We start from the raw sequence: 13,298 nt of genomic DNA, 5'->3' as shown, positions 1-13,298 counted from the left end.
ATGTTTGGTTTTTTTACAAGTATTTTGTGTAAATATGCCTTGTGGTCAATGATTATATGTAGATAGCAACTGACCAGTGGCGAGTTAATAAAGCCGCATTGAGTTAATAAAGCCTCATACAAACATAGTCTCTTTTTTGCTTTCTAAGTAAGGCAGCTCCAAAATGCAGGTGTTTTTCGGCCTAGCTCTGTGCTTTCTGTGGTGGTGGGACAGGCAGCAGAAAATACAGAGCATAGGGGTTGGTAATGTTCTCTAGTTGCGCCGTGATTGGCTAAGTGTTCTGTCACTCATGGGGACACTATGTCACCACAAAATCTACAGGGGAGAGCTCTAAAATTCATTCACCTTGGGTGCTGCCATAGATTTACATTAGAAGTGCCCATCCAAGAAGGCTCAAGGTCATTGTGCAGTGTGCCGTCTTTCGGATGGGATGTTAAACGGGTGTCCTGACTCTGTGGTCACTAAAGATCCCATGGCACTTATTGTAAGAGTAGAGGTGTTAACCCCGGTGTCCTGGCTAAATTCCCACGCTGTCCCTCATTCCATCACGGTCACCTAATCATCCCCAGCTAACAATTGGCTCATTCTTCCTCCCAGGTCGTTGCTGTAAATGAGAATGTGTTCTCAGTCAACTTACCTGGTACAATAACGGTAAAATTTAAGTTAAAAAACACATTGGCCACAGACGAAATTACTTTAAATCACATTATATCTACCGTAGCTTTGATTGGACTGATCATGTCAACATTATACTTTCAAAATCGTAGCTAGCAAGCTAGATAAGCAGTCATCATCATGAATCAAGTCGGCAATCTACTGGCAAATCCTTTTCCATCCTTGTCATATGAAGGTCAATTATAGATAAAACGTATCAGTGCTCATTGACCAATTCAACAATGAGTGGTTTGGAAGCAATCAGTGGCTAACTGCAAGCATTGCAAATCAATCATTAGTCTGCTATAAAGTGAAGTGGCTGTGTGGTCCCAAGTCTAAGATTAAGGGTCTCTTTTCCTAGTTTAAAAGATAACCTTTCAACATTGGCCATGCTGTCAATGAAGCATGATTTTTTTCCGCGCTCAAAACAACTGTTAACCCGGAACTACAAAATCTGACTTTAGTGAGTTCAAGACAACTCGGAACTTGGGGGAAAACGAGCTACAATTGGGAAAATACGTTTTGAACTCGGAATTGTAAATCCGGAACTCAGGCCTCTTTTTAGAGCTACGACCCGAAGATCACTGACATCATCATGATTCAACTTTTTTGTTGTTGTTGAGTTCCCAGTTGGAATTTTGTTTTTGTTATTAGGATTTCCATTACCTGTTGCAAAAGCAGCAGCTACTCTTCCTGGGGTCCACAAAAAACCTGAAACATGACATAATACATTAACATTAATAGACAAGAACAGCTCAAGGACAGAACTACACACGCAGTTGTCTTGAAAGCACCATAAATCCAGAGAATGTCAGACTTTGATGACAAAGTTTGAAGGAAAAATTTGCCCACGAAGGACCGCCGTGCCATGTTCCTGTTCAAGTGAGCACAGCACAACAAGGTGAGTCCAAAAATGTATTGTATGCTGCTGCATAAATGATGTAATATGCCAGGGAGATATGTATACTGCCAATGTTCTGAATTCTGTCGTCCGTCCTAGCTCGCTCATTAACAGTTGATGTTGAGATGTGTCTGTTACTTGAACTCTGTGAAGCATTTATTTGGGTTGCAATTTCGGAGGCTGGTAACTCTAATTAACTTATCCTCTGCAGAAGAGGTAACTCTGGGTCTTCCTTCCTTGCGGCGGTCCTCATGAGTGCCAGTTTCATCATAGTGCTCGATGGTTTTTGCGACTGCACATGAAGAAACTTTCAAAGTTCTTGAAATTTTCCGGATTGACTGACCTTCATTTCTTAAAGTAATGATGGACTGTCATTTCTCTTTGCTTATTTCAGCTGTTCTTGCCATAATATGGACTTGGTCTTTTACCAAATAGGGCTATCTTCTGTACCACCCCTACCTTGTCACAACACAACTGATTGGCTCAAACGCATTAAGAAGGAAATAAATTCCCAAATTAACTTTTAACAATGCACACCTGTTAATTGAAATGCATTCCGGGTGAAATGCATACCTCATGAAGCTGGTTGAGAAAATGCCAAGAGTGTGCAAAGCTGTCATCAAGGCTGACTACTTTGAAGAATCTCAAATATAAAATATATGTTTAAGTTTAACATGATTCCATATGTGTTATTTCATAGTGTTGATGTTTTCACTATTATTCTACAATGTAGAAAATAGTAAATATAAAGAAAAACCCTTGAATGAATAGGTGTGCCCAAACTTTTGACTGGTACTGTACATTTAGTGTGTAACTATTTGACCTATGAGAATAGGAGAGCTGTTGAAGTTGTGGTCAACAACCAGCTTGTCTTCACAGAGATCAGGTCTAACCACAAGCCTGATCTCTGTGAATGTTAATGTCATCATCATTTCTGAGTCACTCTGAGAGGAGCCATTGCTTCCTCGTTTCAGTATTATCACATGATTCAGAGAGACTCTCATAGTGTCCTTACACTTCCTCAGAAAGTTTGTCAATATTTACCAATTTTCTCATTAACTTCCTGAAAGACTCTCTGAGTAATAGTGACAGTGATATTGATATCTGTATGTACAGTACCAGCTGTTGGCAACAACATTGAGAGCTCTCTTGTAATTAAGAAGTTATTGTACTTTAAATCCTGATGGTATGGTGGCATGTCCCACGACAACAACGACTGTATGCAAAAGTTGCGGAATTGTAGCAGGAAGTCACATGGTCTTGACTGTCAGTATGGAATCATCCTTTGGGTGACCACCCACCGCCTCTGATTCACATTGTAAAAGGGACGTGGCCATGTGACTGGTTTAGTTTGTAACTATCTGATTAAGTTTGAGAGAATCTTGTTTATTTATCTTGAATTGAAGTTGAATTAATATTTTGTTTGATCTCCCCTCGACTGCACCAGAACCTGTATTTTTGGTTGTTTAGTTTGTTGGTTTTATTAATTACTTATTACTACTTATTTACTTACTTACTTACTTATTAATTAATTATGTACTGTTATGACCTCCTGTTTGACCAGGCTGAGAGGGCCTCAGTAATCCAGTTTGTATTCACTAATGAAGGGGAATATCATTTTTTGAACTTGCAACCTGTTGTTGACTTCTTTATTTTGCCACTCAACCCAAACTTGAAGAACCTGTGTATAATTTGTGATAGGCTTCTGAGTGGCGCAGCGGTCTAAGTCCCACAGGGTGGGGCACAGTTGATGTTCTTGGGTTTGACAATTTGAACATTGAGATATTAAATAAATGATAGAGAAGAAGCATAGAATCAAATGAGAATATTAAGGGTTCTCTGTGGAAAGCAAGAAGGCTTTGGAATGTGTTTGATGGAGGAGAGGAGAGTGACGTGTTGATACAGGAAAGACAGATGGACATCTGTGTATTAGATGAAAGAGGGGTTGAGGCCAGGAGGTGAGGACAGATTCTCTTAAGAGAGTAATACATGTTTGGTATCCTGTTACCCTCTTTATTAGTTTCTTGTAGAGCCATAAAATGTAAGGATTGGAAAGAAGGAGTAGTGTCTTAAGTGGGTTAATAAAGTACTCTACGGGTCGGTGTCCCACCCTCGGGACGGTTAAGCTGATGTGCGCTAATGTGATTAGCATGACTTTGTAAGAAACAAGAACATTTCCCAGACATAGACATATTTTATATGGGCAGAAAGCTTAAATGAGTGTTAATCTAATTGCACTGTCCAATTTACAGTAGCTATTACAGTGAAAACATGCCATGCTATTGTTTAAAGAGTACACAGCTATCTACCTTAACATGTATATATTGACCAATTAGGCATATTTGGGCAGACATTTTAACATTTTGAACAGGAATGCAATGATTCATTGGATCAGTCTAAAACTTTGCACATACACTTCTGCCATCTAGTGGCCAAAATCTTAATTGCACCTAGAGTCCTAAGTCCGATAATGGTCTTTCTAAAGTGTTATATTCTCCTACATTAATTTCACATTTCCACAAACTGCAAAGTGTTTCCTTTCAAATGGTATCAAGACTATGCATATCCTTGCTTCAGGTCCTAAGCTACAGGCAGTTCGATTTGTGTATGTCATTTCAGATGAAAATTGAAAAAAAGGGTCTGATCCTTAAGAGGTCTTAACAAGATAGAAACATGCACAAGCAATGGACGCTCATGGACACACCTGAGACACATACTGTATATTACAAGTACAGTACAAGACATATACAATGCCTTCGGAAAATATTTTCCACATTTTGTTACGTTACAGCCTTATTCTAAAATGGATTAAATAATTTTTTCCCTCTCCAATCTACAAACAATATACCATAATGACAAAGCAAAAACTGTTTATTAAATATTAAAAATAAAGAACTGGAATATTACATTTACATAAGTATTCAGACCCTTTACTCAGTACTTTGTTGAAGCACCATTGGCAGTGATTACAGCCTCGAGTCTTCTTGGGTATGATGTTACAAGCTAGGCACACATGTATTTGGGGAGTTTATCCCATTCTTCTCTGCAGATCCTCTCAAGCTCTGTCAGGTTGGATGGGGAGCATCACTGCACAGCTATTTTCAGGTCTCTCCAGAGATGTTCGATTGGGTTCAAGTCCGGGCTCTGGCTGGGCCACACAGAGACTTGTCCCGAAGCCACTCCTGCATTGTCTTGGCAGTGTGTTCTATTCTATGTGTTGTTCTAGTTTTGGTTTTCTATGTGTTTGGCCTGGTATGATTCTCAATCAGAGGCAGCTGTCAATCGTTGTCTCTGATTGAGAACGATACTTAGGCAGCCTGTTTTTCCCACTTGAGTTGTGGGGGATTGTTTTCTGTCTGTGTTTTCACCATACAGAACTGTTTTGTTTTTCGTTTCTGTCTTTCACTTTGTTATTTGGTATTTTCGTGTTCAGTGACTTTTCATAAAAAAATACGAACACTTACCATGCTGCACATTGGTCCGATCTGTCATACTCCTCGTCAGAGGAAGGCGAATCTCGTTACAATAGCATGATGCTGCCATTACCATGCTTCACCGTATGGATGGTGCCAGGTTTCCTCCAGATTTTACTCTTGGCATTCAGGCCAAAGAGTTCAATCTTGGTTTCATCAGACCAGAGAATCTTGTTTCTCATGGTCTGAGAGCACTTTAGGTGGCTTTTGGCAAGCTCCAGGAGGGTTGTCATGCACCTTTTACTGAGGAGTGGCTTCCGTCTGGCCTCTACCATAAAGACCTGATTGGTGGAGTGCTACAGAGATGGTTGTCCTTCTGGAAGGTTCTCCATACGCCACAGAGGAACTCCGATTTCTTAGTTTGACCGGGGGGCGGCCAGCTCTAGGAAGAGTCTTGGTGGTTCCAAACTTCTTCCATTTAAAAATAATGGAGGCCACTGTGTTCTTGGTGACCTTCAATGCTGTAGAAAGGTTTTGGTACCATTCCCCAGATCTGTGCCTCGACACAATCCTGTCTTGGAGCCCTACAAACAATTCATTCGATCTCATGGCTTGGTTTTTGCTCTGACATGCACTGTCAACTGTGGGATTTTATATAGACAGGCGTGTGCTTTTCCAAATCATGTCCAATCAATTGAATTTACCATAGGTGAAGTTGTAGAAATCAATTTGTAGAAACCTCTCAAGGATGATCAATGGAAACAGGATGCACCTGAGCTCAAATTCGAGTCTCATAGCAAAGGGTTTGAATATTTATGTAAATAAGGTATTTCTGTTTTTTAATATTTTTTATACATTTGCAGACATTTCTATAAACCTGTTTTTGCTTTGTCATTATGGGGTATTGTGTGTAGATTGCTGAGAATTTGTATGTATTTAGTCCATTTTAGAATAACGTCTATAACGTAACAAAATGTGGAAAAAGTCAAGGGGTCTGAATTCTTTCCGAAGGCACTGTAACTCTATTACCATAACAACTTATTAATTGCACACTTTACATATCTTAACTTGCGTTCCAATGCAGCTTAGTTTATTGAACATTATGAAAGGATATGTTCAGGCTTCTGGTTTGGCAACAGTGGAGTAGATAACAGAATGGTCCACCTCTAATCTTTCTTCCAGCCTGCAAAAAGCAAATAGAGTTTTTGTATGAGTATATTCAAACATTTCAAATAAACAGACTTACAGAAATAGGTTATATGGAAAAGGACTGAACTGATAGTGAGTTCACTCTTACCTGGCAGTAGGACTGGAGAGGGGGAAATGGATGCTGGCGTACTGGAGGTTGTCTGTCACGTTGGCCTCTATGGCTTTCACTGTGGAGTATACAACATCATCCTCTTTATGGCATCGGGAGAATTGGGCCTCGTCGATGGAGCTGTGGAACTGTTGGAAGTCAAAGGTAGCGTAATGAGGTTCAGGAGGGTTCTGCAGAGCTGGTGGCTCGACCACAGAGTACAGATAACTGTCTTGGTGGTGGGTGTGAGAGGGAGGCAGTTGAACGTTGGCATAGAGGGCATTTTCCTGTTCCTCTGTTCTAGTTTCCTGTGTGGCTGGGTCATTACTGGTCCTTTTTCTGGATAAGACTGAGTTTTGATCGTCCTGAAAGATGCAATCAGTCAAAAAAATACAAAACATTTGAAATACTGACTCCTCAACATACCTTCATCTTTTGGTTAAACTAAGTATCATGTTACTGGGGAAGAATGGAAGCTGGTGCTTGAATGTTGTTCAAATACCATGAACTCTTACTGTGTTCAAACCTTCATATAACACTATTGCACTGAAATGCTATTGGTATTGTGAATTAGAGTGTATATGCTGTGTTCCACTCACCTCTATGTCCACAGCAGTCCTTTGACATAATTTGAACGGGATCTTCCTGTCAAAGAAACCACATTTCTTTGGTGAGACAAATAGGTACCACAAGGCCATCATACTTATGCATTATGATGTTTCTAGACTTACCACATCCATAAGAACACAAGAAGTACGATCACCGTGAAAACTGTGGCCGCGGAACCAATGTAAACTGCTATTTGGAAAGTATTTGTAGCTGAAAATGACGCAGGGTACAGTACATGAAAAAAATACATTCAAGGGAATTCCCATTTAGAACATATTGATTCAGGAGAACAGGACATTTCCCTCTACACTCACCATGATTGGCACTCTGTATGGTCAGAAACACCACGGTAGACGTGTGAGCCCCTTCTCTGTTCCTGGCCTCACAGAAGTACTGTCCACTGTCAGAGGAGGTAAGAGAAGTCAATCTCAACACCTCTCCTGACCCTGTCTGTGAGGCGTCTGTTCCATCCTTCTTAAACCAGGTGTAGTTCTCCACTGCTGGGTTGGCGTGGCTGCTGCAGGTCAGGTTCACAGAACTTCCCTCTAACAGTGGGACAGAGAGACTGATTGATACCAAGGTGTTCCTTGGGGGATCTAAAGTAAGCAGAAAAAAATTGAACAATTTAGCTTTTGATATCTGCTCCATATTTAGTAACGATTAATCCAAACACAAACAGTCCTGGCCAACAGGGTTGGTGTCAAGTTCATCTACATTCATGCCAGGTGAGACTGAGATTGCATTGCTTTCCTATGGTACATTCCATGTCTAATTCAACTGAAAGGAATTTAATTGTGATTTACCCCAACTCTGCAGATCTGTTATGCTTACATTGTAGTGAAAAACTGTTGCAATATCTTGGATATTACACTCCAAGATACTGCAACCACACAGTTTTAACAACCTGCTTCCCTATAAAGAAAGCAAACACAACTTTGCACATAAAACGGACATCCTCACATAGCATGTACAGTTAACTTACACAGAACATCAAGAAACAGGAGTGATGAGTTGAGGGCTCCATGTTTGTTCTGTGCCTTACAGTAATACCTCCCTGAGTTAGCAGGAGAGACCTTCTCAAGTATCAACTGAGTCCCTGACTGGATAGGGCTTTTCCCATTGACTCTGTACCAGGTGTAGCTCACTGCTGGGTTAGCATGGCTGCTACAGGTCAGATTCACAAAGCTTCCCTCTACCACTGGACCAGAGGGACTGACTGACACAGAGGTGTCCTCAGGAGGGTCTGCAAGTGGAAACAAATAGCTGCGAGTACATCAGTGGAAAACAGCCTTTTTTCTTTCACACAGCCTCAGCAAGGCATACATTGCATCCAAAAGGTACTGGCATCACAAAGTGACTCGTTGGCCTTCTGTTCGTTAGCACCGAATTAAACTGCCAATACTCACATTGAACATTGAGGGTAGTTAGATTAGATCTGACTGTGTTGATACTGTTGCTGGCATTACAGTAGTACCATCCACTGTCCCCTGGCTGGATGTTATAAAAGGTGTGAGTCTGCCTCCCAGCCACAGTGGTGAAGCCCTGTCCACTCTCCTTATACAGGAGGTAGTCCAACACGGGGGGGTTTGCACTGCAGCTGCAGTTGAGAGTGACTGAGTTACCCTTAGTAACATCTCCAGATGGACGGACCGACAATGTGACATTCTTTGGAGCATCTGTAGGAGAGGGAGTAAGGTTACAAGTGTTTATATGATGCTGAACTTATTTCTCTGTATAGAACCACAACACTACTACAGTACCTCTCACCACACATTTGGAGGTCTGTGCACTTCACAAAACCAAAAGACTGAACTTTCATCCCAATTGGTGGTTCCAGTAAATATAATGGGTCAGAATATATTTTTTTAACGTTCTCAGAACAGTTTTGCATTTTGTTAGTAGCCATCATTGTGTTATTTGCTCTCACCATACCCTACCAGCATGAACATCATCCTCAAACTGCTCAACTTCCTCTTCAAGTAATCACAATGCACACAGCCACGGTCAGGAAATAGACATTGCCTTGTGTCACGGCAAATTTGTTATTAAGCACATTGACATTCACATCAAACGATCAAGGGATGTTGTATGTGAAAACACTATGCTATCTACAGTTGAAGCCAGAAGTTGACATGCACTTAGGTAGGAGTCATTATTAAAACTCGTTTTCAACCACTCAACAAATGTCTTGTTAAGGTGTATGTAAACGTCCTACTTCAACTGTACATCCGTCTTTCAAAATTCATCCTATTATTTTATCGGAAATAAACCTTATCTTTTAGCTTTCTTATGAATATAATGAAATGAAATGAACACCATTCAGAGGCAGCGCATCCTTGATGCAGAGCTTTGAATGTACAGTGCATTCGGAAAGTACTCAGACCCCTTGACTTTTTCCACGTTGTTATGTTACAGCCTTAAGCTAAAATGCATACAATGATATAATGTGCTCATGTTAATTAGATCAGGTATTAACTCACATTGGACATCAAGAGACACTGGAGCAGAGGAGAGATTATATTGACCTTGAACAGCACATCGGTATCTACCAGAATCCTCACTATTTGCCTGAAACTCTGTTTTTGATACTGATTGTCCATCCCTGAACCAGACAATAGTGGGAGGGTCACTCAGTGTACAGGTTGTGCTACATGTTAGTGTCACCTTCTCTCCCTCTCTCACAGTGGCAGGGTTTACATCAGCTGTCAGCCCTTGTAGAGAGGAGAAAAACAATAAATACTGAAAATGTTTTGTAGAGTCATGAGAGTGGGCTTTACTTCTGGTATCAAAATTACCTGTCAGAGTTAGTGAAACTGATGTTGTACTGCTCCATGCATTATTAGTTGTCTTAAATCTGAAGAAATAGGAATTTACATCACTACTAATTAGGTTATTCATTCTCAAGGTGCAGTTGTGTTTTTCATTTCCAAGGTATTCTACACGGTCTCTGTATTGCTGGGCCTCAAAGAAATTTGTGTCATCCGTTTGAGTCCTGAACTTCCAGAAGGTATTTGTTACAGTCTGGTCTGAGGGGTAGTCATAACTGCATCCAAACACCACTGATGACCCTTTTAAGGCACATGGATATGCATTGTTGAAAGTCACCATCCAATCTCTCTCACAATCACCTTTAAAAAACAACAACAACAAAACAAAAGAAGAGTTCATGTTATCACATGTATCTACAACACTGATAGATACAGTGCCAATTTGCCATTTAAAGGTATAGGAAAATATAGCATTCCTGTGTGTGGCCTTCCTTCAGATATGCTAATCAGTCACTTCTGTATTTTGTTCATTAGAAGAGTGAGTTGCTCTGTAATCTCAGATCAGATTTTCCTTCCCTTTGAGGCTTATAATTTGACACGGTTGGGTAGGTTACTTTCTAAATAGAATCTGGTACAGTTACTTGTTACCTGTGCCAAAATGTTATCAGTTACATAACCTTTGGATTACCAAAACTCAGTAACATAATCTGACTACTTTTGAATTACTTTCCCCTTGTTTTCCCCTTGTCACCATAGTGGTCCCTGACTTGTGGTCAGACTCGTTCAGGTGGAACAAACTTAAAGTTCTCCATTATTTCAATGCTGAATTGAATGTCATTAGAAAACAGAAAGATGTCACAATGTTGTTTTTTCCACAAAAAATCCTTTCTGAATTTAAAAGTAATCCATTACTTTTTTTAAACTATCTGTAATATTATTACAATATTTTAGCTGGTAACGTAACTGATAACATAAAAACATGTGTCAGATTACATGTAACTGATTAAATGTGATCATTGTCCTGTTAATATAATCAATTACCCCCAACCCTGTCATTTGAGAAATATACAGTAGGGTTAGGGTTAACCCTAACCCTAACCCTAACCCTAACCCAGTCAAACGTTTGGACACACCTACTCATTCACGGGTTTCTCTTTATTTGTACTATTTTCTACATTGTAGAATAATAGTGAAGACATCAAAACGATTAAAAAACACATATGGAATCCTGTAGTAACCCAAAAAGTTTTAAAACAAATATATTTTATATTCTTCAAAGTAGCCACCCTTTGCCTTGATGACAGCTTTGCACACTCTTGGCATTCCATCAACAAGCTTTATGAGGAATGCAGTCCTGAAGGAGTTCCCACATGCTGAGCACTTGTTGGCTGCTTTTCCTTCACTCTGCGGTCCAACTCATCCCAAACCATCTCAATTGGTTTGAGGTCGGGTGATTGTGGCAGCCAGGTCATCTGATGCAGCACTCCGTCACTCTCCTTCGTCAAATAGCCCTTACACAGCTTGTTTTGGTCATTGTCCAGTTGAAAAACAAATGATAGACCAACTATGCGCGAACCAGATGGGATGGCGTATCGCTGCAGAATGCTGTGTTAGACCTGCTAGTTAAGTGTGCCTTGAATTCTAAATAAATCACTGACAGTGTCACCAGCAAAGCACCCCCACACCTCCTCATCCATGCTTTACAATGGGAACCACACATGCAGAGATTATCCGTTCACCTACTCTGCGTCTCACAAAGACATGGTGGTTGGAACCAACATTTTCAAATTTGGACTCATCAGACCAAAGGACAGATTTCCACCAGTCTGATGTCCATTGCTCGTGTTTCTTGGCCCAAGCAAGTCTCTTTTTCTTATTGGTGTCCTTAAGTAGTGGTTTCTTTTCAGCAATTTGACCATGAAGGCCTGATTCACGTAGTCTCCTCTGAACAGTTGATGTTGAGATGTCTGTTACTTGACCTCTGTGAAGCATTTATTCGGGCTTCAATCTGAGGTGCAGTTAACTCTAATGAATTTATCTTATGCAGCAGAGGTAACTCTTGGTCTTCCTTTCCTGTGGCAGTCCTCATGAGAGCCAGTTTCGTCATAGTGCTTGATGATTTTTGCAACTGCACTTGAAGAAACTTTCAAAGTTCTTGAAATTGTCCATATTGACTATTTCATTTTTGTCCGTAATGATGGACTGTCGTTTCTCTTTGCTTATTTGATTTGTTCTCGCCATAATATGGACTTGATATTTGACCAATTAGGGATATTGTCTGGATACACCCTACCTTGTCACAACACAACTGATTGAATCAAACGCATTAAGGAAAGAAATTCTACAAATTAACCTTTAACAAGGCACACCTGTTCATTAAAATGCATTCCAGGTGACTACTTCATGAAGCTGGTTGAGAGAATGCCAAGAGTTTGCAAAGCTGTCATCAAGGCAAAGAAAGGGTGGCTACTTTGAAGAATCTCAAATATAAAATATATTTTGATTTGTTTAACACTTTTTGGTTACTACATGAATCCATATGTGTTATAGTAAAAATAAAGAAAAACCCTTGAATGAGTAGGTGTGTCCTAACATTTGACTGGTACTGTACATTTCACTATCAAGGTAAGACAATAATGACAATATAACAAATCCCCTCTTCCCTCTGCAGTATTTCCCTGTTTATCTCCTATGAGCAATACATAGTAGTAGTACATATTTCATATCTCAATTATTAATCATAAGTCAGTGTTGACATCCACATTATGATAGAGCATCAAAGCAAAAATATGGTTACCTGGCGACGTGAGAGTAATCACCATTATCACACTGGTTGTTTCAAAGAGCCACATTGCAGCAACTGCAACACTTCAATAAAAAACACCACAGGGTTCTATTGGGGAGGGAATTGCTTAACTTAATAGCAAAGTCAATCATGAAACAAGCTTCAACAGCGTTTTCACTTAAAACAGGTGTAATATTTATCTGTCTCGGAAGAGTTTTCTCACAACTCTAGATGATGTAGTCATTCTGTCTTTAAATTCTCACTAAACAGATAGATTGAACATCACTGTGCACCAATGTTGCACCAATTAAAGGAAAGAAAACATGAAACTCTACAGAGACAAACAACACTACTCACCCTCCTGCAGAATGTGTCCAGAGAGACTGATCAGCAAATGACCATGCAAATAAATACCATGGAGAGGTGTGATAATAACCATGTCACAACCACAATGCAGAAGTTGGGCTGAGAATGTCTTGTCTGTTGAGCCTTTTGGTGCTATTTCCCTTCCTGTTACTATACAACTGATATATTATATTGCATTTAAGGGCGTTACAGTAACATGTTTTATTTATTTCATTTAACCTCTCTGTAACTAGGCAAGTCAGTTAACAACAGTCTAACCCAAACTGCTTAACTTCCCCTAAAGGTAACCACAATGCAAACACATATAGTCATCCTCAGCAAATAGACACTGCCGTGTGTCATGGCAAATTCAAATTTGCTTTCAGGCACATTGACATTCACAACAAACAGACAAGGTCTGTTATATGTGAGAACACTATGTTATCAACATACTTCTTTCAAAATCCTACTATCTTTACAGAAAATAATAACATACCTTTTATTGACCTTTCTTTGGAATATAATG

General features: G+C 39.9%; 1 protein-coding gene across 1 annotated transcript; it reads right to left on the bottom strand.

The window, feature by feature from the left end:
* Positions 1 to 3,541: 3,541 nt before the first annotated feature.
* On the bottom strand, positions 3,542 to 12,803 carry LOC115140886 (B-cell receptor CD22-like). The gene is made up of 11 exons (XM_029679330.2): positions 12,785 to 12,803; positions 12,440 to 12,510; positions 9,670 to 10,002; positions 9,355 to 9,585; positions 8,281 to 8,550; positions 7,857 to 8,117; positions 7,189 to 7,470; positions 6,997 to 7,084; positions 6,865 to 6,910; positions 6,266 to 6,630; positions 3,542 to 6,151 (listed from the first exon to the last, which is right to left on the bottom strand). Exons 2-11 carry the CDS (start codon positions 12,492 to 12,494, stop codon positions 6,085 to 6,087), a joined length of 1,998 nt encoding a protein of 665 aa, XP_029535190.1. The 5' UTR covers positions 12,495 to 12,510; positions 12,785 to 12,803; the 3' UTR covers positions 3,542 to 6,084.
* Positions 12,804 to 13,298: the final 495 nt, after the last annotated feature.

Source organism: Oncorhynchus nerka, linkage group LG14 (genome assembly GCF_034236695.1).
Source record: "Oncorhynchus nerka isolate Pitt River linkage group LG14, Oner_Uvic_2.0, whole genome shotgun sequence".
NCBI lineage: Eukaryota > Metazoa > Chordata > Actinopteri > Salmoniformes > Salmonidae > Oncorhynchus > Oncorhynchus nerka.
The sequence above is the reverse complement of the archived record's forward strand: the minus strand, read 5'-3'. Positions and strand labels throughout refer to the sequence as shown.

Bases quoted from the DNA above. Each gene is read 5' to 3' on its own strand.
- LOC115140886 (XM_029679330.2), bottom strand. From the start codon at position 12,494: ATGTGGCTCTTTGAAACAACCAGTGTGATAATGGTGATTACTCTCACG. The intron at 7,471-7,856 runs GTAAGTTAACTG...TGCTTACTTTAG, and splicing joins CCTGTTTCTTGATGTTCTGT to ATCCCCCAAGGAACACCTTG. The intron at 6,911-6,996 runs GTAAGTCTAGAA...TTTCTTTGACAG, and splicing joins CTTGTGTTCTTATGGATGTG to GAAGATCCCGTTCAAATTAT.